The sequence below is a fragment of the Myxocyprinus asiaticus genome, chromosome 5 (genome assembly GCF_019703515.2).
Source record: "Myxocyprinus asiaticus isolate MX2 ecotype Aquarium Trade chromosome 5, UBuf_Myxa_2, whole genome shotgun sequence".
Taxonomy (NCBI): domain Eukaryota; kingdom Metazoa; phylum Chordata; class Actinopteri; order Cypriniformes; family Catostomidae; genus Myxocyprinus; species Myxocyprinus asiaticus.
The window spans coordinates 55,433,743-55,459,133 of NC_059348.1; the positions used below are offsets into that span (position 1 = coordinate 55,433,743).

At 40.9% G+C, this 25,391-nt stretch overlaps 1 protein-coding gene across 2 annotated transcripts; it reads right to left on the reverse strand.

The window, feature by feature from the left end:
• Window positions 1-2: 2 nt before the first annotated feature.
• LOC127441331 (nicastrin-like) lies at window positions 3-23,500 on the reverse strand. 2 transcript variants are annotated; one of them, XM_051698626.1, is made up of 17 exons: window positions 23,369-23,500; window positions 20,976-21,077; window positions 20,250-20,373; window positions 20,059-20,177; window positions 11,932-12,077; window positions 11,595-11,745; window positions 9,296-9,405; window positions 8,911-9,063; window positions 8,723-8,827; window positions 8,461-8,538; window positions 8,184-8,353; window positions 5,783-5,885; window positions 5,557-5,655; window positions 5,381-5,483; window positions 4,004-4,173; window positions 1,099-1,308; window positions 3-844 (listed from the first exon to the last, which is right to left on the reverse strand). In XM_051698626.1, the coding sequence occupies exons 1-17, from the start codon at window positions 23,436-23,438 to the stop codon at window positions 722-724; spliced, it is 2,136 nt and encodes a 711-aa protein (XP_051554586.1). In that variant the 5' UTR covers window positions 23,439-23,500; the 3' UTR covers window positions 3-721. The 2 variants fall into 2 exon arrangements, with proteins under 2 accessions (XP_051554586.1, XP_051554585.1); XM_051698625.1 differs by having other exon boundaries at window positions 9,296-9,408.
• Between the last annotated feature and the right edge of the window lie 1,891 nt (window positions 23,501-25,391).

The window sequence follows — 25,391 nt, forward strand, 5'->3', positions numbered from 1 at the left end:
ACTTTGGAAAAGATGTTTATTCAGTTCTCAAGTCATCAGTTTCTTCAAGAAAAATTATGACATCATTGATCAAACAGCTTTCATTCAACTCAAGTCAACAAGCAAACGCTGTATATCATTAATCATTTGGTTTTTTAAAACTCCGTGTCTCTTAACTGGGAACATTATGAGCGATTCGGAGCAGTCAGTCTGTGTTTGGAGTTTTATTGTGTAGTCGTGGTCGTAAACTAATTGACTCGTTCGTCGCTGCTCAGTTCCGACAGAACGGACAGTGTTACATTCCCAAACAAAAAAGATCAACAACAAAATCAGCTTTAAACTACACACTCGGAAAGCTATTGCACATACTCACTGCATACATACACAAACGTAAAACAGACACTCAACGTATGTCAACATTCAATCACTCATTATTATTAACCACATTCAGTTAGAATCAGCTTTTTAGTTTTGTGCCACACCCAAACACGTGATAGAAAAAAAAAATTGGAATTATTAAAATGATGAGAAAAACAAATATGAACAACTTTCCAGGAGACCAGACCAGTTCAGACCAGTCCAGCTAAAACCAATAAGAATCCTTACGTGATTTCAAGTTCTGTTTGATCTGTGAGGTTTGAATAAGTTAAGTTTATCTGTGCTTCAGATCTGTGAGTGTATTTGTTTTGATGGGTTTTAATGGATGCTTGCAGTCTCTGGACTCTTCAGTATCTGGTTCTCTTCAGTAGGTGGTCGTGGGCGTATCGCGGGCGGAGCTAAACAAAAGCTCCGCCTTTGAACTGATGAAGTACGTCACCAAGAGTGACAAGAGCAGCACAGCCACGCCCACCCCAAGTGTTAACATCTATTAGAGACGAAGAGACAAAAAAAAAATAATTGAATCATTTCAAAGGTTACGTTTTTATCATAACGTCCAGTTATTATCTTGGAAATAACACTTTACATTTTTACATTAAATTAGTCAACAGTCTAACTAAACGATGGGGCAAAACTTGTGTAGTTGTTATAAGTGTTAAAACTAAATGATCACACATCAGGATAAATGTGATAGATAGTTTTCAAGGAATATCAACTGGTGTCCTGTTGTTTCTGAATTACCTCGAGTTCTCGGCTGGCCACGAGAAAGATCCGCGCTCGGATGCTCTTCCAGCGAGACTCTGTCCATGTGGAATAATCTCTGGATCCGTATTCCAGCAGTTCAAATGCAGGCGAGATAGCTTTAGACAGACGTACAGATGCTCGCACACAGAACGGGTCTCCAGTGCTGTTCACAGAGACGGAGCCCGAAACCCAGAAGTATGCGAACAACTGAGAGAGAAAAAACAAATCCAACATTACAGCAGGGAATTGTAGGAAACACCGCCTCTGTTCCCTAGTGAACTGCAGCTACCTTCTAAGGCAACTGATATGGAACCTCACAAGTGACAAATATTGAGTGAAACGGTTCATTTTTAATTAGATCAAAATATTTACTTTCCACACTGAATAAAATATAGTTATCATCTGCGATATTTCCCTCACCTGGGTCCCAAATATTGTATGGAAATTTTCACAGAGCCTGTTGCAATGCATTATGGCATTGCCAAATCAACCATGGATGCATGCTGCCTTGGATTTTTTGCCCAAAATAAGGTGCATAATTTTGCTGCCTATAGTTTGGGACAGTCTTCATCAGACAGCCACAATGCTGTCTAGCTAGGTAGCTCACTAGAGTTTGGAAGAGAGCCACATGTCAAAGTATTAGCAATATAAATTTTTAAGATCTGGAGGCTGGAGCTTTAACTTGGGATGCTTAAATACTGGTATTGACCAATAGCAACATTTGTTTTTAAGCCATCGGTATCAGTCTGATTACCCCAGTTTAGAGCGCAACAGTCTGATTCCTAAAGTAAAAAAATACCATACATTTTCTCTATGGGGGAATTTACTTTTAAGCACAACGTATAAATGTTTAAAGACAGACCTAGAGCTCTGAGGTTGTTAATCGATGGTAGATGCTTCTGTTGAAGCCAACAGTCCATGTTATTTTTGATTTCATTGTTTTTTTTCTCCCCAATTTGGAATGCCCAATTCCCACTACTTAGTAGGTCCTCGTGGTGGCGCAGTTACTCACCTCAATCCGGGTGGTGGAGGACAAGTCTCAATTGCCTCCGCTTCTGAGACCGTCAATCCGTGCATCTTATCACGTGACTCGTTGTGCATGACACCGCGGAGACTCACAGCATGTGGAGACTCATGCTACTCTCCGTGATCCATGCACAACTCACCACACGCCCCACTGAGAGCAAGAACCACTAATCGCGACCACAAGGAGGTTACCCCATATGACTCTACCCTCCCTAGCAACCGGGCCAATTTGGTTGCTTAGGAGATCTGGCTGGAGTCCCTCAGCACACCCTGGATTCGAACTCGCGACTCCAGGTGTGATAGTCAGCGTCAATACTCGCTGAGCTATCCAGGCCCTTTGATTTTATTGTTTAATAGCAGAATTCCTGGTGAAGAATTACACTATCCATGATCCTGAAGAGAAAGATCCAACAATAAGAAAATCGCAACGAACAAAGTGCACCAAAAGAGCTCTGCAGCAATCAAGTCACTCTCCCTACACTCTCAAACTACTTATAAATCTGAATATTTTGCAATAAACTTAAAATATATTGTTTCTAACAACTTCAAATCAACAGCTTTGGATTTGTCCATCATTTTTAATTTTATTACATCATTCGCAATGCCCCATGGCTCTTTTGTTAAGACTTTTTATGAAATCCCTATGGAAATATTGAATGGTAAAAATACTTCCGGAAACAAGACTGCTGAAAAAGTGGACAAGCACTGTTGCACTCTATAAACAGATAATTTCATGGGTTATTTTTTTCCCATTCAAACGACTAGTTACAAAACTGTAACTGTAAAACTGTCTAAACTGTATTTGATATTTCCTATTTTAAATTATAATGTTCTGATGCCTGATTTCACTTGAAGCATGTCAATTCTGTGTTCTCTGCAAGGGCATAGCCAGGAAATTACTTTTGGGCGGGCCTAAAAAAAAAAAAAAAAAAAAATTGGTTGAGCCAAATTTTCGCCCACATTTTTTTTTTTACCAATTTTTTTTAACAACAGAAAGGCAGCGTATTCAAACAATTCTTTCACACTTTCAGCGTTGCGTTTAAAAAAAAAAATTTTATTTGGAATTTGGAATGCCCAATTCCCAATGCGCTCTAAGTCCTCGTGGTGGCGTAGTGACTCACCTCAATCCGGGTGGCGGAGGACGAATCTCAGTTGCCTCCACATCTGAGACCGTCAATCCGCGCATCTTATCACGTGGCTTGTTGAGCACGTTACCATGGAAACGTAGCACGTGTGGAGGCTTCACGCTATTCTCCGCGGCATCCACGCACAACTCACCACACGCCCCACTGAGAGCGAGAACCACATTATAGCGACCACGAGGAGGTTACCCCATATGACTCTACCCTCCCTAGCAACCAGGCCAATTTGGTTGCTTAGGAGACCTGACTGGAGTCACTCAGCACACCCTGGATTCGAACTCGTGACTCCAGGGGTGGTAGTCAGCGTCTGTTCTCGCTGAGCTACTCAGGCCCCCACAGTGATGCATTTTTTAAACTATTTTATAAATATCTATTTGAAGACAAAGAATAATCTCTAATATTATATAAAAATATATATAAAAGGTTTGAAGGTTACAGACAGAAAGAAAGAAATTAAACGAACACTTCTTTTACACAATATTTACTCAAAAGGTTTTTTTTATCCATTGATATGGCTGATGTTAGATTATGGATCTGACACAAGATGGCACTAACACTTCTGTTAATCTGTGAACAGGGCACAGATATTGGACAATGCTGATATACCGTACTCAAAATAACCAAACTGATCTATAATCAGTACTTTTTTTTTCTCTTGAAATGTTCTAGGGCACATGAATTTATCCTTCCATCAGAAACTGATGTTTCAAGTGTACAGATAAAGTTGTACTCACATCTTTGCTCTCAGTATTGATATCGCTGGGATTCTGGCACTGAGTCTCTGTGAGGTTGGTTACAGTTCCTGTCAGGTTAGCCAGAATATACTGCACGAACCGCGTCACGCTGTGGACTGGACCGTGGATCCGTGGGCCCAGACCGATGTAGAACTGAGGAGGACCAGCACCTGGAGACCACACGGGGCAGAGTCAGACATGTGTGGATGTTCTCAAAACTAGTAGACGTGAACAAAGGCTGTGATGTGCTATGTTTGTTTCTGAACAGCCTCGCTTAGATGTCAGGTCTTTGGAAACACGGCCCGGTTATGAAAGAGGCACCAGCAGTTTCCGTGGAACAGGGTGTAATCTCACTGTGACGAGGAGGAGGGCGGGGCCGTGACTACGCACGCACTGCCCCCAATCGGGCTAATCAGCCGAGGAGAGAGATAAATGCAGCGGGACGTGGCAGTTTGGGAGAGAGAGAGCCACATGCAGCTGCCATGTGTGCGTTTGTGTTCTGTGTATCTTTTTGTTTAAATAAAATATTATTTTGACTGTTAAGCCGGTTTCCGCCTCCTCCTTTCCCATCCTTAACCCTGTTACATTGGTGCCGAAGCCCGGGAAGAGGGAGGGATTTGCTGTCGTGGAGTCCTCGCCACTACCAGCCAACCCAGGAGCAGCCGTGGCCATCCGCCCAGGAACGGAGACATCACTGCCGGCCGCAGAGGATCTGAGGCACGCTGCCGTTTCCCCCCCATAGGAAAAAGAAATAGAGAAAAAAAAGAAAAGGGAGGGAGGAGTGTGACCGTCTGCCCGGGGCCGGAGGACCCACTACCGTCCACCAGGGGAGGAGTGAGCTGTTGTCCGCCAGAGGTTGGGGAGTGGCTGAGGGCCTGGCGACAATGTATCTGGGCGCCGGCGAACCAGGTATTTCCTCTCTCTCTCTCTCTCACTGTTTGATCTTTCCCTCCCTTCTCCTTCTCCTCCTCGTTTTTTTCCTCCCCTCATCCCCCTCCCCAGCCCTGGAGAGGCGGGGAAAAGCCTGCCGGCCTGCGGGGCCAAGAGTGCAGCCCACCCCCATGGAAAGGAGGGGGGATGTACGTCATGCCAGGGGTTCCCCGGCCTGAGGCAAAGGAGGGAGGAGTGTGACGAGGAGGAGGGCGGGGCCGGGCCGTGACAACGCACGCCCTGCCCCCAATTGGGCTAATCAGCCGAGGAGAGGGATAAATGTAGCAGGACGCGGCAGTTCAGGAGAGAGAGAGCCACATGCAGCTGGCATGTGTGCGTTTGTGTTTATGTTTTGTGTTTATGTTTTAATTTCTCGTTAAACATTATTTTGATGGTTCGCCCAGTTCCCGCCTCCTCCTTTCCCAATCTTAACCTTGTTACACTCACCTAACATGGCATTGTCTCCTTTTTTAGTCACTTCTGGAGGCAACAAAGATCTGAACCAACTGTTGTTCTTCTGAACGAGGAAACCATACAGCAACTGAGCGACCTGACAGAGAGAGACAGAGAGAGTGAGTCACATGTAATCATGTGAGACTTAAGTGTGTGGTCATGTGACTCACAATCTTAGGGTCAGCGGTGATGTTGTTGAGTGCGTTCTCCTCGCCTCCTGCCTGCCTGTAAAGTGATCGAGCGACTAGTGTGGCCACTTCAGCTAGAGACTGAGAAAGAGAATGAGAAAATGAGTAAAAAATATGATAGCAAATGAGAAAGCAGACATAATATTACCAAGTTAAAATGACTGTGGACTGTTTGTGAACGGAGTCCGGTTGCCGGGTGTTACGGTACCTTGGCAGTGTCGGACTCGTATACAAGCTGTTTGTCTGGACTCAGGTTTGGCGGGTACGTCACATTCAGGTTTGCTGCGGTGTCGTACAAACTCTCGTAGTATCTGTTTCAGGTACAGATGACAAACAACATGGAAAAATATCATCAGCCTTGGCCTCAGATGACACACCATCCATAGACCATCTAAAACACACTGCACACAGAAATGGCAAGATCCTCCTCAAAACAGCAAGCTGAAATCTGATTGGTTGGCTTTACCTAATATCCAAGAGTCAGTGTGCACAGGTTTACATCAGTCCACCAGGAAACAAACTCCTGTTTTTTTTTTCCACAGAATTATGAAGTATTTGAGTAATTATGTTAGCTTGACTAGGTCAACATACAGTAGTTATCCTACAGACATTGATTTGGGTTTTTCCAAAATCCCTAAACCAAGATCAAAATGATCAATTGCAACTCCACCTAGAGCTTTCAAGCCACATCCACCAAACTCGGCATAGACTAAAGGTAGACCGATATATCGGTTTTACCGATTAGTCGGTGCCGATAGTTGCTTTTTGGAACTATCGTTATCGGCAAAAATCTATGGCGATAGTTGCCGATAGTTTTCCGTAATTTCAAAATAAGAGTTGCCGGTGTGTTTCGGGCTTGTCTATACCTAAAAAGTCCCATGTTATGCACCAAATCTTCATTTTTTCTGGTTATTTTTGGGATGTTGGTTGAAAAATGAACTGCATCTGGGATTTCATTCATTTAGGACTCTTTGTCTGTGCCCGTCACAGTAAGGAAAGGATACGATTTTTTTTTACATTCTATAAATCAATTTTGAAAAATTATCGGCCAATTTATTGGTTATCAGCCTTTCCACCACCTTAGTTATCGGTATCGGCAAAATCCACTATCGGTCGACCTCTAGCACAGACATTCAGACTGTTGTGACTCGGGTTGCTATGGCTTTTCTAACGGATCGGAATTACGGTTTTCGCACAGCGAGCGATCAAAAATTGTAAAAGCCCATAGACTTACATTGACGGAATGTTCAAACAGGTCAATCAATCAATCAATCAGTCTAAATGTTGGGCCTGTAAAACCTTAAAACTTTTAAAATTATTTTGAATATTCAAACAAGACTTTGTCAAGCAAACATCAAAGTTTGTCTCTAAAAATTGTTTTTATCAATTTGTACTTTAATACAATACTTAATTTTATTTTGGGTAATTTGTATTTCACTTTAGTACCAAAGGCGAAAAGTGAATTGCAATAGTGAGTACTTTTACTAAAAAGTCATTTATTTACACCTTTACAAAAGTGCAAAGTACTTAGAGTATTTCACGTTTGTGGTGAAAGAGATGCTCACTTATCAAGTAAACTAAATATTCACAGGCACAAAATTACTTTATTACACTTTGCTCTCAGGGTTTATTGGATTTTAGATATACTTGCCCTTAAAAATGAAGAATTCTGAAAATGTAAAATTAGGGATGCACCGATTCCGAGACATGGATCGGTATCAGCTCCGATACTGGCATTATTTTTATTTTTATTTTATCCCCTTTTTCTCCCCAATTTGGAACGCCCAATTCCCACTACTTAGTAGGTCCTCGTGGTGGTGCGGTTACTCACCTCAATCCGGGTGGCGGAGGACAAGTCTCAGTTGCCTCCGCTTCTGAGACCGTCAATCCGTCTTATCACGTGACTCGTTGTGCATGACACCGCGGAGACTCACAGCATGTGGAGGCTCAAGCTGCTCTCCACGATCCACACACAACTTACCACACGCCCCATTGAGAGCGAGAACCAGGGGTGAGTTACCCCATGTGACTCTACCCTCCCTAGCAACCGGGCCAATTTGGTTGCTTAGGAGACCTGGCTTGAGTCACTCAGCACACCCTGGAATCAAACTCACGACTCCAGGTGTGGTAGTCAGCGTCAATACTCGCTGAGCTACCCAGACCCCCACGATACTGGCATGTTTAGACGGATTGGTATCGGTCTGACAAGCCCGATCCAAAACCGATACTGTGTATTAGTCGTGTTCGTTACATTATCCAGTATACTAGTTAACAATCAAGTTTTCCTTAATAAGCTATACTTTTATATTGAAATAATGTGAAGTTATAGGTTTGTGTTTCTTTACATATAAAAGAGTACATCACAAAGAGGTGTAGATATTCTAAACTGATTATGCAAAAAATACAACACTGGTATCAGATCGGGATTGGTATTAGCCGATACAGAGATTTCAGATATTGGAATCGGAAGATAAAAAGTGGTATCGGTGCATCCCTATTTCGAATTATGCCTCTTTGGATTACAGCAGTTATTAATCATGATCTGCCCAATCAGAATCAACTCCTTTGGAACATCAAGGAACCCAATCATTGATTAATTGTGATCAGACCTGTTGTTGAAGGCCGATTGGTGGTCTGCCAGCACAACACCAGGGATCTGTCTCGCCTTCAGGAAACGCTGGAAGGACGAGGGTGGTAACGGCTGACTGAAAGATGGTTCGGTCAATGTGAGGTTCAAACTAGCAGCCACAGAATTCATGTTGTTCACCAGAGCCAGGACCTGAGAGAGAGAGAGAGGGAGAGAGAGAGAGACAGACAAACAAAGAGTGTGGGTGAGATTATGGTCAAAAATTCAAATAAAACAAATGCTCTTTCTTCTTCACTCACTTCCTCTCCAGTGCTGTTGTTTCTGCGGGATACGGGGTCAGAGTGCAGCCACAGTTCACGCCCACTGTGCAGTCCAACCTACAAACAAACATGAAATAGCCCATAAATCCCTGTGAGTGTGAAGAATACATGCAACGCTGCTTATAATATGGCCAAAATCTTATAAGGCAGCATAATCATTATTATGTCTTAAAATGCAGTCTAGGTAGGCAGCTCACTAGGGTTTGGAACAGAGCTTGTGCGTGTGTGTTTGGTCACTCACCTGTCCAATTTCCAGCATGGAGTGTACATTATCCAAGTCGATAACAAACTCCTGTTTCTGCATATCGTAGACCATCTTTGAGCTGCCGATGTAATCGAACGCTTCCTGTGACAGAGACACATTCAGCGATCAGACACACACAAACGCACTGATGTGAGTTAATAATGATGCAGATGTGACTCACTGACCCCTTGAAAGAAGGTGAAGAAAATATTGCGAGGGGGCGGAGCTTCTTGAGTGACAGGATGAAGTGCTTGAACCGCAGCCAACAGAGTGACGATTCCAGACACGGTTCCCTCAGCCGCTGGAGCCTTCTCCCAGAAAAATGACCGGCCGTCAAGCTACGACAGATAAAGAGAGAATCAAACAACAAGTCAAGTCAAGACCCTAACAGGTTAAAGTTGACAAATTAAAACTGATATATTAAACTACTGTATGTAAAATATAATTATTTCTTTTGATTTTGGGGTGAAGTATGACCTGGACATTTCTTCATGAGATTCACTTTTGACTGACATGTAACTGGTGTTTAGATATGGACAGGTACATGGGTAACACGTGTCTTTTGCTCACCCTTGTTGCAGCGATGACAACGCTCTCTTTCGCCACGTGTCCCTTTGCGCTGTTGTTGAGGGGCCGTGTGGATGCCCAGACATTAAAATCATTCAAGGGGTCACACAGAACTTCTGGGAGGATGTACAGATGAAAAGTACATAGTAATTTAATGGACACTTCAAGTTTCTTAAAGAGACAGTTCACCCAAAAATGAAAATTCTCTCATCATTTACTCGCCCTCATGCCATCCCAGATGTGTGAATTTCTTTCATCTGCTGAACACAAATGAAGATTTTTAGAAGAATATTTCAGCTCTGTAGGTTCATACAATGCAAGTGAATGGTGACCAGAACTTTGAAGCTCCAAAAAACACATAAAGGCAGCATAAAAGTAATCTATATGACTCCGGTGGTTTAATCCATGTTTTCAGAAGCAATATGATAGGTGTGGGTGAGAAAGAAAGAAAATCTATATTTGTCATTTTTTACTATAAATCTCCACTTTCACATTCTTCTTGCATATTGCCACCTACTGGGCACAGAGGAGAATTTATAGCAAAAAAGGACTTAAATATTGATCTGTTTCTCACCCACACCTATCATATCACTTCTGAAGACATGGATTAAACCACTGGAGTCTTATGGATTACTTTTACGCTGTCTTTATATGCTTTTTGGAGTTTCAAAGCTCTAGTCACCATTCACTTGCATTGTGAGGACCTACAGAGCTGAAATATTCTTCTAAAATTTTCATTTGTGTTCTGCAGATGAAAGATCAGGGATGGCATAAAGAGTGAGTAAACGAGACTTCATTTTTAGGTGAACTATCCCTTTAAGGCTAATTTATACAATGGAAGAAGCTGGACTTTTTTCTCCTGAACTAACTAAGGCACCACAGGCGATCGTAGCCTGCATTTATTGTACGCGTAGCATCGCCAGAATTTTTTTGCTGCAGAAAATAAATAAATAGGGTTCAGAAGAGAACCGGTTTTTTTAGAAAAATACTGGAACTGTTTGACTCATGACGTTCTTGAACGTGCATTTTTCATCCACTGCGGACGTAACATCATACTAAAATTATTAAGCTGCAACGCTTCCCAGCTACAATAAAACCCCGAAATCATTACGGAATTAAAATCCTTCAGGGGGGCACCTGGGTAGCTCAGCGAGTACTGACGCTGACTACCACCCCTGGAGTCGTGAGTTTGAATCCAGGGCATGCTGAGTGACTCCAGCCAGGTCTCCTAAGCAACCAAATTGGCCCGGTTACTAGGGAGGGTAGAGTCACATGGGGTAACCTCCTCGTGGTCGCTATAATGTGGTTCGCTCTCGGTGGGGCGTGTGGTGAGTTGTGCGTGGATGCTGCGGAGAATAGCGTGAAGCCTCCACATGCGCTATTTCTCCGCGGTGACTCACTCAACAAGCCACGTGATAAGATGCGCGGATTGACGGTCTCAGACGCGGAGGCAACTGAGATTCGTCCTCTACCACCCGGATTGAGGCGAGTCACTACGCCACCACGAGGACTTAGAGCGCATTGGGAATTGGGCGTTCCAAATTGGGGAGAAAAGGGGAGGAAAAAAAATCCTTAAGGGGATTCAGAACCGGAATCGTTAAATGCCTTACGATTCCCATTGTTATAAATAAAAATGGACAAGTCCAAATCACCAGTCATAAACGCTCTTCGACTAGCCGAGTTCTCGTAAATCAACAGAACAAAAACGTCAGTGCATTTCATCATATTCTTTAAGTTGGCCTAAAAGTTACATATAAATAGTAAATATAAATTAGCCTTTGTGGTACACTTATAACAGAAAGTAATCCTAAAAACCTTAAGTAATGTGTTTTGCTCAATGGTGATTGTGCTTGCATGTAATCTAAGAGCAAACATGACGTTTAGAGCAGAGTTGTCAGTTACTTTAGTGGAGCACATAAATTAACTGAGTTTCAAATGTGTGTGCTTAACGACACACTCGTTAAGTTCTTGAGCAGGTATATGCTTGTTCTAATGTTTCAATTGGATAGTTATTTACTTTCAAAACCGCTCGTAAACGTCTAAGTTTAAACTCTTGTTTTAGCACCTCAGTTGATTGACAGGTCAGTAGACAGATAAGCGCTTACACTACGAGCCTAATGTGCTCACACGTGTTCCGACCACCTCTGAATGTGTCTGAAGTGGACAAATCTCAAAACATTTTGGACTCCTTTCACACCTGTCTTTTGGGTTGTCCTGTTTCAAACCAGGTGTAAACGAGGGCTTGGAGTTTTAAAGACCCCATTAAATGGCTCGAGGTGGTCTGATTTCGTTGTGCGTGTACCTGGGTTGATGCTGAATCTGTTCTGCAGGTCTGTGCGTCTCATACACGTCACTGTGTCGGTCACGCCGTGCATGTGAGAGAAGAGCTGCATCGCACACAGAGGGTACTCAGGAACGCTGCCGTTCACACGCTTGTTATGAAGCTCATAACACTAAAATCACACACACATACGCACACACCAACATAAATATGACAGTTCAAAGACAATTTACAGCCCCATAAAGTATTTGTTCACTTAAAAACTACTGATCTAGTACAATGACATTCAGACATTTTGAAGTGAGACTCTGTAATGTACGAAAAGACACGCACATATAAGGGACACAAACACACACACCTGGCGGATAACCTGAGTTTGATTCTCGTCGTTCAGAGCGAACACAGGGAAAGCAAAGTCTTCGTAGGACAGTCCGTTTCCGAGCGGGTTCCATACGGTGACGTTACAGTTGGCTAGTTCAGGGCCGTAACTTGCAGAATACACACCTGACAGATGAGAAAACCACACACACAATTAACAATTGTGCTAAAATACACTCTCATGTGTCTAATTCACTCTGAATAGCCCCAAAAAGATGCCCTAAAATAAAATTACTACACAAACCTCATATACAACTTTTAAAAGACTCCTTCAGTAAGTACATTCACAACACATTCAAACTCATCATTTATGACATTTCACTGATCACAATCGTTGTTATCACGTCTGCTCTTACAGGAGACATTCGCCCAGCAGCTGCTGTTAAACTTTAAATGAAGGAATCGCACAAACTCCTTTTGCAAACTGCTGTTTTTAATTTTCAAAGTGCAGCTGTTGTGACAGTGTGACAGATCTCTTGCTACTTTCTTTAAACGATCCACTGTAAGTCTTTATTTTCCATTTTTAAGAGTAACACCAATATTTGCTTTTCAGCACAACATAAATAATGGCACGCACGATCACTGCTGCATACGTTGTCTTTCTGCTCATGACCCAAGCGGAAGCCCAGATACCGTTCTTCCACCCACCCAATTGCACACTTCTTTGGGTTTGCCATGAATCCCGCCCGCCTCAACAATCTCAGGAAAGCCCTCAGGTGCTGCTGCCAATCATTACTGAAAATGATGATGTCATCCAGATAGGCAGCGGCATAAGCAGCGTGCGGCCTGAGGATTCTGTCCATGAGCCGCTGAAACATAGCCGGGACCCCGAACAAACCGAATGGAAGCATCACAAATTGGTGTAATCTGAACGGTGTGGAAAATGCCATCTTTTCAAGGGACATGGGAGTTAAGGGGATCTGCCAATATCCCTTCGTTAAATCCAGCGTAGAATAAAAGCAAGCCATGCATAACCGATCGAGCAGCTCATCAATCCGAGGCATCGGGTAAGCATCAAATTTAGACACCGCATTGACTTTTCTATAATCCACACAGAACCGGACCAAGCGTCACTCTTCGGAACCAGCCCCACCGGGCTGGCCCAGTCACTGTGGGATTCTTCTATTACCCCCATATCTAGCATGGCCTTTAATTCCTCCCAAACCACATCTTTTTGTGCTCAGGTATTCGGTAGGGATGACTACCACTGGGGTTGTTTCGATATGGTGCTCTATGAGATTCGTACGGCCAGGAAGAGGCAAGAACACGTCAGAGAATTCTCCTTGTAACCTTGCAATCTCCTTGACTTGTGACAGTGAGAGGTGGTCTCTGCAAGTGACCGGGGTGGCTCGATCGGTTACTTTTAAGGTCCGAGCTGCTCCCTCTCCGGAACCAGCATCGCCAAAGTCACTGGGACCACCTCTCTCCACGGTTTTAGGAGATTGAGGTGGTAAATCTGACGTGCTCCACTTCTATCCGTTTGTTTAACCTCATAATCAACTTCCCTAACTCGCCATGTGACCTCAAAGGGTCCTTGCCACTTGGCGAGTAATTTAGAGCTCGATGTGGGGAGCATTACAAGGACTTTATCTCCTGGTGTAAATTCCCAAAGCCAAGCACCCCTATTATACAGCCGACTTTGACGTTTTTTAGCCTGGAGCAAATTCTCCTGTGTTAATTGCCCCAGTGTGTGGAGTTTTGCTCTCAGGTCAAGAACGTATTGAATTTAGTTTCTACTGTTTGAAGGTCCCTCCTCCCAATTTTCCTGTAGGACATCAAGCACGCCACGCGGTTGACACCTATACAATAATTAAAATAGGGAGAACCCCGTGGAGGCTTGCGGGACCTCTCTTACTCCAAATAATAAGGGCTCGAGCCACTTTTCGAGAGCCTTCATGCACGAATTTACGAATCATATTCTTTAGGGTCAGATTAAATAGTTCAACCAAGCCGTCCGTTTGGCCGTGGTAAACACTGGTCTGAATCGATTTAATCCCAAATAATTCGTACATTTCGCGTAGTGTACGTGACAGAAACGTAGTGCCCTAGTTAGTGAGGATTTCTTTCGGGAATCCCCACTCATGAGATTATCCTGAGGAGTGCCTCCACAACACTTTGCGCTGAATTGTTGCACAGAGGCACTGCTTCAGGATATCGCATTGCCTAGTCCACCAGAGCCAACACAAAGCAATGTCTGCATGCCATCCGCTCTAATGGCCCGACGAGGTTCATGACAATTCTTTCGAAGGGGACCTCAATCAATGGAATGGGGCACAATGGCGCTTTCGGGGTGGCAGCCGGATTCACCAGCTGACATTAACGGCATGCCGCACACCATCTGAAAACATCCCCGCGAATGCCCGGCCAATAGAAATGGGCCATCAGATGGTTTAGTGTTTTTTCCTGCCCTAAGTGACTCGCCATCGGATTATGATGAGCCATCTGGAATAGCATTTCCTATGGCTCTTCAGTATTAACAATTGGGTTGTATCCTCCTTTGTCTGAGTGTCCTGTGTCACTTGATACAACCAATCCTTAATAACTGAAAAATACAGTTATGAGAGTGCAATGTCTGACTGGAGGCATTGACCAATCAATCAATTTCACTTGGTCTCAGTCGTGCCGAAAGGTCTCGTCTCGCATCTGTTCCAGAGGGAAATCCCCTGCAGGGAATCCTCTAAGGGCGGGGGAAGTCCGACCAATTCTCACCCAAAATTAGTGGATGGGAGAGGCGATTACTAACCGCAGACTTGAGACTATGCTTTTGTCCCCGAAATTGAATTATGACTGTCACTACAGGGCAATTTTGAATATCCCCATGCACACACCTTACCTTCACCCGCTGGCTTGTATCCAAAGCCTCGGATTGAACCAAGCTTTGGTGAATGGAGGTTTGGTTAGAACCTGAATCTACCAAGGCTTGGTATGTACCCTCCTTAATACTCACAGGTATCCAGCACACTCCTGCTTGATCGGGGACGGCATGTGGTGCATCAGGGATCCAAACCAATGTCTCCACCTCCATCACAGGGCACTGGTCCTGGAAGTGCCCAGGCTCCCCGCAGCTCCAGCAGACCGGCCCAGACTTCACACGCACACAGTGGCAGCGGATTCACCAGCCTGTGGGGGAGAGTGGGTGAAAGGTCCACGGGACCGAGGAACTGGTTTTAGGGTTATAATTCCCCATTTCCAGGGAATAGGAACAGGATGAGGGGAAGGAGAGGGGGAGGGAGGAGAGAGGGAGAGAGAGAAAGAGGGCTTCCCAACCCCCAAATATGCCGCAAAATGGTCCTCAGCCAGCTGGATTGCTTCCGTAAGTGATGCCGAGCGATGGCTCTGGATCCACTCCAACATCCCTTTCAGTAGCCTGCTGACGAACTGCTCCAGTACCACAAGATCGATAACAGCTCCGGCGTCGCGATCCTCTGACAGCAACTACCTTCGACAGGCATCACGGAGCTGTTGGGCAAAGGCAAACGGGCGACTGAATTCGCTGAATGGCAGCATCTGGAAGCGTTGCTGGTTTTGTTTTGGATTGCGGCCGACCCTCTGCAAGATGGGCCGCTTTAGGTCCATGTACTCCAGGATGTTTGCGACCAGAAGTTGTTGGGCTGCAAGCTGTGCTTCGCCGGACAGCAAGGGCAGCAGTTGGGCTGCCCATTGGATGGCCAGCCCCATGCTTCAGCTGCCTGCTCGAAGAGCTTTATGAAGGCTTCAGGTTCATCTTGCGGCCCCATTTTCAGAGGCATGATGTTGGGCGTGGCCATGGCTGTGGCCGATGTGCTACTGGAGTACTCCCTTGGGCCATCAGGCTCCATACTACCTGTCAGTCCTCTGCCTGGGCTTGGGGCAGGACCTGTAAATGCTGTTCCTTCTCCGCACGTAGGTCCAGGAGGGCTTAATGCTGCATCTGGTGGATGCTGGCAAGAGTCTTGATGACTTCAGCTAATGGCGAGGACTCCGTGACAGGTTTTCTTCTTCCTATATATATCTTATATAAACAAGACAGCTGTGTAAGATCTAATAGGACAAACCGGACCCCGTCTCGCCGCCACCGCAACATGTAATAGCTGTTTGTGAATGGATATGCAAATGAAAATAAAATAACATTTTAAATGTGTCTTTGCATTTATTTTGAATGCAATAAGTAACTTCAATCATTCAATCGAAACTGGCTGTTATTAAGTTTTAATAATGAATAACTCAAATATTATTATTTACTGGTAACACTTTACAATAAGTTTTCATTTGATAACATAAGTTAACAAAATTAGTTAACATTAACTAATAATGAACAATACTTATTAAGCATTTATTAATCTTAGTTAATGTTAATTACAACATATACTAATACATTTTTAAAATCAAAAGTTGTATCAGTTAACATAAGTTAATGCACTATGAACTAACAAAGAACAATTTTATTTACATTAACTAACATTAACAAAGACTAATAAATGCTGTAACAAATATATTCTTAATTGTTTATTCATGATAACTAATGCATTAACTAATGTTAACAAATGGAACCTTATTGTAAAGTGTTACCTATTTACTCTAACTGGACCAATAATATAAGCAGTAATGACACATACTGCATGTCTGATCATTCAATCGAAACTGGCTGTTATCGAAACTGGCTGTTATTAAAAATAATGATCTTATTTTTAGATCATGAAATTCTCCTGAATAGGCAGGAGAATTATATTGGCATTTGTGGACTTACATTAGAATGGTTTAGGTCCTATTTACTAGACCACTACCACTTTGTCTGAGTAAACGAAGAATTGTCAAATCAAACAAAAGTATGGAGTGCCACAGGGATCAGTTTTAGGGCCTCTGCTTTTCTCCTTATACATGCTTCCCCTGGGAGATATTATCAGAAATTGTGGTAAAAGTTTCCCCTGTTATGACGACGATACCCAACTTTACATTTCTTCGAAACCCGACGAAATTTCACAATTCTCCAAATTAGCAGAGTGTATCGAAGATTGGATGGCCAGAAATTTCCTTCTACTCAATTCTGACAAAACAGAGGTACTAATTACTAAGGTAAAAACTAAAAATAAGCAGCTAAAATATAATTTGACTCTCAATGGATGTACTGTTACATACAGTATCTCTCTTTATAATAGAGGTAGATAGATATATTGATTTTACAGATGAATCTGTGCCGATTATCGGCCAAAATCAATGTTGATGGTTTTTTCCCACTGTGGTGGAAAAAACCACTGTGGTCCCACTGTGGTTTCCCACTTGTGGTGGACTTCAGAAGAAAAGACAGAGAACACAGCCCCATCACCATCAATGGAGCACCAGTGGAGAGAGTCAGCAGCTTCAAGTTCCTGGGTGTCCACATCACTGAGGAACTCACATGGTCCATCCACAATGAAGTCATTGTGAAGAAGGCTCATCAGCGCCTCTTCTTCCTGAGACGACTGAGGAAGTTTGGAATGAACCGCCACATCCTCACACGCTTCTACACCTGCACCGTAAAGAGCATCCTGACTGGCTGCATCTCCGCCTGGCTCGGAGGATCATCAGAGACTCCAGCCACCCGAGCCATGGGCTGTTCTCACTGCTACCATCGGGCAGGCGGTATCGCAGCATCAGGACCCGCACCAGCCGACTCCATGACAGCTTCTTCCCCCAAGCAATCAGACTTCTGAACTCTTGATCTCCCACGATCAAATACATCAGCACTGCACTTTATTACTCTTACTCTTATATCTCACACCGGACCGTCATAAATTATATTATTATTATTATATTATGTTCTCTCTTAACAACTGACTATCAGCCGACAGCCTGAATGTCAATACAGTACAATACAACCTACTGTACATTCTATATATACTATATATACCTTTTTATATATTTTTATTTTTTATTTTTATTGAATAATGTGTATCTATATAGTGCGTATTGTATACTGTACAGTGTATGTTATTATTTATATACTGTTGAGTGTAATTATGTGTATAACAGATGTTTAAATTGTGTTGTGTTAATTTGATGTTATTGTATATTGGTATATGTCTCATCACTGTCACGACTGCTATGTTGATCGGAACTGCACCCAAGAATTTCACACACCATTGCACTTGTGTATATGGCTGTGTGACAATAAAGTGATTTGATTTGATTTGATTTGACTGGGGTTTTCTACAGTATAACAGCGGCCTCTAGAAGTGAAATAAAAACAATCACTGACACCCCATGGGGATTTGCTGCATCTAAATCTATTATCATTGACAATATTCATCCATATTTATATTCTGACTTCAATGCATATTTTGTTTTTATGATTAGATAATCAAGTGTTCTAAATTGAAGCGAAAACATTGACTATATTGAAACGTGCCCCATCAGCACATACACTGTGTCTCCAACTTCATATCTAGTAAATAATAATAAAACTTATTCCTCATTAAACCTCATCTAGTGAGATATTCTCAAGCCTGGTGCATTTTGGGCTTGTTTATATTTAAAAGTATTATGCAAAAAACCTTGGTCGTCGTCTTAGACAGACACGAAATCTGCAATGCCTTCGCTACTTACCTGTGCACATGAGCTTCCAAGAGCTTTACTTCACTTATAACCTAATGCTGCCTTGAATAAGAGGTTGATATTTAAGCAATTTAATGAGAAAAGACTCTGAACTGTGATGAAATGTACACCCCACCTCTACAGCAAAACAATCACATCTGGGCCAGGGCTCAACGCTAAGGATTTTTTGTACTGGCCCGGTTGGGCCAGTGCTTCAGATTTTTATTGGCCCCACCAAAATTTTCACTGGCCCCATCAGTGGAGGAGATTATGGTTTTCGGTCACCCGTTTAGTCATGCAACTTTTGGCCATGTGTAGTGTTTTCACACACAGCATCAAAGATTGAATCACTGAGTTAAAGATGTGATTACTGGCTGAATGTAATAAACATATGAATCCCTGAGAGAGGAGACTTGCTACTAAATTGGTTGTGACTGTGTAATATACAGTAGGTAGATATGCCTAATTATGAATTAAGAATGTGGATATAAACTTAAAATCAGACAACCCAAACAAGACCAACCCTGACTGATATACAAAGCACAAAAATACCTGTACGGTTCAGAAATGAGACACGTAACAGGTGTTTTATGAGGAAGAAATGAAGTAGACTGTTTCAAATATTCATCTTCAACCTGCAGCTGAACAGCTCTGATAATAATAGCCTAATAGCAGTTTTGCTTCTTTTCATATCAAACGCCATTATCATGTCGAATTAATTTTACGTTTACGTTTTGAAACATCACCTAATTAAATGTATACTTACATTTTGGATATTGAGCAGCTCGTGATTTCCAGACACGTGTATAATCAGGGTTTAACAAAGTTTATTATGTCTCATTCTACGCTTCATCTCTAAAGGCAAATTAATGAGAAAATGTGTTTGGTTTTTTTACAGTGGGATTAAAACTAGCGCTCTGACCCTTTACGAGAGCACATGCATGTGAAACAGTCCACGCTGCACGGAGAGAGATGATGATGAGACATATGCATGGAGAGACATGGATTTTCAGTCCTAAGGAAAGAAACTGTTGATTTCTTGTGTTCCAATGTGTGGATTACTACTTTTCACCAACATGTAAAAACAATGAACACGGAATGTGCGGGGACAGGCCTACTTTAAATGTTGCGCAAGACAAGCAAAAGTGTTTTTTTTCCTGCTATTTTTTTCACACTGGTAATAGCTGCTGCTAAGACACTTGGAAAAGAGCGAGGACAGTGCTAGGAGAGTGCGCTCGGTGTCTGCATGCTCTTATGCGTGCACGCAACTGTGCCTTGGTGCATCCAGTATATTATGCTCTCATGCATCTTTGCGAGCTAAATAGAATCACATTTACTCATCGGTTACAATACTTTGTTTGCTCAGTGTAATTTTTGTGCTCTCTCACTTGTTGTTTGCTTGCACTAATGTTATAAATGCAGCACTGGCCTGATCGGGCAAGTGACAGTTCTAGCAACTGGCCTGAATCTCTCTCACACTGGCCCCGGGCCATCGGGCAGTCCTTATTGTCGAGCCCTGTGGGCTACTGACTGTTAAAAACATCACACACACACACACCTGTGTTCTGGTTGGGGCAGGTGGTGTGGGGTGAGTATCCGTCAGCAGGGCCAGTGTTTGACACAATCACAGCGACTCCAGCGACCCTGGACGAGTTCTTCATCCTCAACATCACCGATCTACAGAAACACAACACACATCAGATGCACAGAAAGAGAGACAGACAGACTGAGAAACTGATGTTACACTACCTGTTGAAGAAGGCCGTCTCCATGACGACCATGTAAGGAGGATGTGGTCCAGTGCTGAGAATCCAGTCCAGGTCTGATTCTGTCTCCAACACATGGAGGACACCAGTGTCTCCTGATATAGATGCTGAGAGAGACAGAGAGAGGGACGATGAGTTATTTACAGATGTGTCAAGTATTTTAGTAACTGTACTGTACTAATTTTGATTTTGAATACATTTAACAGGCTATTATGACCTAAATCTTTCATTATCTTCAAATTATTTATTTTTGTCCATCTTACTGAGGAGCTACCATGGCATTAATTTTTAATGAGATTTATTTAAAACAGCCAATTAAATCATTTTCAGTGTAAAATGTAATTAATCACATCTACAGTCAGTGGTCATTTAAATATTATTAAATAAAATATTTTTTAGAATATATATTTTTTCATGTTTTGACATTGTGAATCTCTTTAATTTAATTCTTTTTTTAATGAATATTTTGATTACTTTTTTCCTTAATTACTGTCATTTTTATTTAATTTTTGTTTTAAATATTTTATTTATTTGTGGTTTTAAATTGAGTACTAAATTGAGAATTTGTACAAAGCACTCATCAAGCATACTTTTCTTTACGTATAATTTCTCTGTACATTTTACACCTCTGACTATATAGTCACACAGACAGTAATAAAGCTGTGAAGTGTATGATTATACAGAGCCATTTATCAGAATTGATACTCACACTGGCATCCGATCTGATGTGTGGCATTCAGCAGTCGAACACACGGTACCGTATCATTCAGTTCAACATAGATCTTCTGTTCCACTGAACTGCAGCTCACACCTACAACAACACAAAACACAATAATCACACAATATACACTAACATTTAAATCTCGGCTGGACTTAATCATTTTGACTTTCTGAAATATTCTGCAACTACTAACCTTCTCCAAGTAAACAAATCAAAGGTTAACACCTTTTAGAAGTACATTTTACTTAACCCTTGTGCGACCTTCGGGACATTTTTTTCTTTTTCATTTTTGTTTTTTCGATCATTTCAGCTGTGTTAATGGCAACGTCATAAATTTAGCCAAAGGTGTGTATTTTTGGAGGAATTTTGATATTTCAACCTCAGTTCCTATAATACATCTACAATACACTGTGTACACAAAATAGTTACACTCAGGACCTTCAGGACAAAAATGTCCCCATTGAAACCCATTAAAACTGCAATATTTGATCCCAGTGCCATTAAAGCATAAAATCATGAATTCTACGATATTATGCTTTCATTCCGGAGTCCTGGATTCAAAATTAAATGCTTAATATTTTCCACCAGATGGCGCCATTTTTCTCATGTTTAGCCTATGGAGCAAATACAAGCTTTTCCCCTATTTTCTGTTTGCTGTATTATAGAGCACTGCAGGCCAGTTGAATAAATGATGCAGATAAAATTGTGTGTGTGTGTTGGTATGGATGTCAGAGTGTGTTTTGTATGTGTGTATTGAGAAATTTGTGTGTGTGTGTGTGTGTGTGTGTAAAAAACAACAGTGGCATTATGTAAACAAACTGGCATTTAAAGGGTTAAAATCCTGAAAATTAATGAATAGTTGGTAGTTATGATCAGGACTGATGTTGGTTAAAAAATTAACTCATTGAAAGTGGAAAATAATATTAATATATAATATATTTATGGCAGTTTTTTTGGCATGGACATTTTTGTCCTCTAAGGACCTGAGTGTGATTTTGTTTTTCTTCTTTTTGTTTTTAATCTGACACTGCACAAAAAATAATAATGCATCAAAATCAATGTTGTTGTCAATCATTGACATATCCCAGACTGTGATAATCCCAAAACAAAACAAAAAAAATCCCCTTAGCATTTAGTAAATGGAAAATAATTAATTTGTGTTTTTGTTTTTTCATAAAAAACAACAGTGGCATTATGTAAACAAACTGGCATTTAAAGGGTTAAAATCCTGAAAATGAATGAATATTTGGTAGTTATAATCAGGACTGATGTTGGTTAAAAAAATGAGTCAGTGAAAGTGGAAAATAATATTCATATATAATATTATTATGGCAGTTTTTTGACGTGGACATTTTTGTTTTTATTTTGTTTTAAATTGACACACAAGTATTAAATTGAAAAATCTTTTTACATTTACTCAGACAGCTTTATTACTGTCTGTATGACTATATAGTCAGAGGAGTAAAATGTACAGAGAAATTATACGTGAATAAAAGTATGCTTGATAAATTCGCAATTTAAAGCCATAAATAATTCAAATAAAAATGACAAGAATTAAGAAAAATATATATATAATTAATTAATAAAATAATACAATTAAAAATATTAATATATATATATATATATATATATATATATATATATATATATATATATATATATTATAATTAGTTAAATAACGTGTCAAAAATACTTAGCTTTAGAAATACATCAAATGGCAGTGGAAATGTTTTCATTAAAATGACTTTAATGGACAAAAAAAGAAAAGAGTCGATTTTACCACATTCATTTTCTCAAAGCATCTCATGTTTCCAAACAGCCAATAGGAGTTTTGCTTCTTATATGATACAGCCTGGCTTTTTTTTTTTAAAGTAGCATTTTATGGGGCATTTAATATTGAAAAATGGGTTAAATCATATTTATTTACATGCACTTTTTATAAAAAATTAAAATAAAAAAAGTACTGTGGTGATACCATGGTACAGTGATGTATAAGATCGTAATACTACGGTACTTTGATAAATACCATGGTGCTGGATGATTACCACATTCATGTACTACAGTATTTACACGGTACTCAAATACCGAATATCAGTGAACACCCGATACTAATATACTAATATCCCAAAAATAAGTTCTTTGTTAGAGCACTATAGGGTCTTAAAATCAGATTTACTCGCTCTGTCCCTGAATCTACAGAGGATTAATATGATATCTAGATAACATACATTCAATTACTGTTCTTGGTGTAAAATAAATGTAAACATATAACAAATGTAAATAGAAATATTTTTGTCTCAGGCCAGAACGAGTGAATAATATTCATCAACTCGTGACCACAAAGACACATTTAAACATAAAACAATCACATTTATACTCACATGTGTAAAATAAAGCGCTGATAATGAGATTAACGCAGTTTATTGATTTTAAATCTCCCATCTTCCTCATTTAAAGATCTTCAGAATGAAACTGCAGCAGCGCGTGTTTACTTCCGGATCCGCTTTTCCTTTTTCGGCATTCTGCCACAGCGCCACACTGGCGCCTACACTTTGTGTGCTCCATCTAACTGCGATCATTCTAATTCGTACATTCTTAACTCTTGTGCGTCAATTTAAACAAGTTACTCAGAGGTTCTTAGAGGACAAAAATGTCCGCGTCAAAAAACTGCCACTTTTTTCCACTTTCCATTTTCCACTTTCAATGAGTTAATTTTTTTTTAACTAACAACAGTCCTGATCATAACTACCAAATATTCATTCATTTTCAGGATTTTAACCCTTTAAAAGCCAGTTTGTTTACATAATGCCACTGTTGTTTTTTATGAAAAACAAAACAAAACAAAACAAATAAAACACTAAAAATGAATTATTTTCTTTATACTAAATGCTAAGGGGATTATTATTATTATTATTATTTTTATTATTATTTTTTCTTTAATTTTATTTTTTTATCACAGTCTGGGATATGTCAGTGATTAGCAACAACATTGATTTTGATGCATTATTATTTTTTGTGCAGTGTCAGATTAAAAAAAAATAAACACACTCAGGACTTTAGAGGACAGAAATCTCCACATCAAAAAACTGCCATAAAAATATTATATAGTAATATTATTTTCCACTTTCACTGACATATATTTTTTAACCAACATCAGTCCTGATCATAACTACCAAATATTCATTCATTTTCATGATTTATTCATCAGGACCATTTAAATGCCAGTTTGTTTACATAATGCCACTGTTGTTTTTTCACACACACACACACACACACACACACACACACACATACAAAACACACTGTGACATCAATACCAACACACACACACACACACACACACACACACACACACACACATACAAAACACACTCTGACATCCATACCAACACACACACACAATTTTATCTGCATCATTTATTCAGTTGGCCTGCAGTGCTCTGTAATACAGCAAACAGAAAATAGGGGAAAAGCATGTATTTGCTCCATAGGTTAAACATGAGAAAAATGGCGCCATCTGGTGGAAAATATTAAACATTTAATTTTGAAGCCAGGGCTCTGGAATGAAAGCATAATATCATAGAATTCATGATTTTATGCTTTAATGGCACTGGGATCAAATATTGCAGTTTTAATGGGTTTCAATGGGGACATTTTTGTCCTGAAGGTCCAGAGTGTGACTATTTTGTGTACACTGTGTATTATAGATGTATTATAGGAACTGAGGCTGAAATATCAAAATTCCCCTTGAAATTGACACCTTATTTTTTTTTTCTCCCCAATTTGGAATGTCCAATTCTCAATGCGCTCTAAGTCCTCGTGGTGGCGTAGTGACTCGTCTCAATCCGGGTGGCGGAGGATGAATCTCAGTTGCCTCCACGTCTGAGACTGTCAGTCCGTGCATCTTATCACGTGGCCTGTTGAGTGCGTTACCGCGGAGACCTAGCACATGTGGAGGCTTCACTCTATTCTCCGCGGCATCCACGCACAACTCACGTGTCCCACCGAAAGCGAGAACCACATTATAGCGACCACGAGGAGGTTACCCCATGTGACTCTACCCTCCATAGCAACCGGGCCAATTTTGGTTGCTTAGGAGACCTGACTGGAGTCACTCAGGAAAATAAACACCTTTGGCAAAATTTATACCGTTGGCATTAATGATTGAAAAAACAAAAATGAAAAAGACAAAAATGTCCCGAAGGTCGCACAAGGGTTAAGCTTATACTGGTCATTCCTAGAAAACAGAAAGACTGATATATAATTTAAAACATCTAACTAGCTAAAAGTGTGTTACTAGCTTGTGTTTTAGTGAGCAAACTAACTCGCTAATAGTAGCCCCGTAAATGACGAAATCACTTTAAATAGCTTTCACTGGTGATGACTAAGGGTGTTTATCAAGGC

Bases quoted from the DNA above. Each gene is read 5' to 3' on its own strand.
- LOC127441331 (XM_051698625.1), bottom strand. From the start codon at position 23,438: ATGAGGAAGATGGGAGATTTAAAATCAATAAACTGCGTTAATCTCATT. The intron at 5,886-8,183 runs GTCTGATCACAA...TACCTGAAACAG, and splicing joins CAATCGGCCTTCAACAACAG to ATACTACGAGAGTTTGTACG. The intron at 5,656-5,782 runs GTACCGTAACAC...TCTCTTTCTCAG, and splicing joins ACGAGTCCGACACTGCCAAG to TCTCTAGCTGAAGTGGCCAC.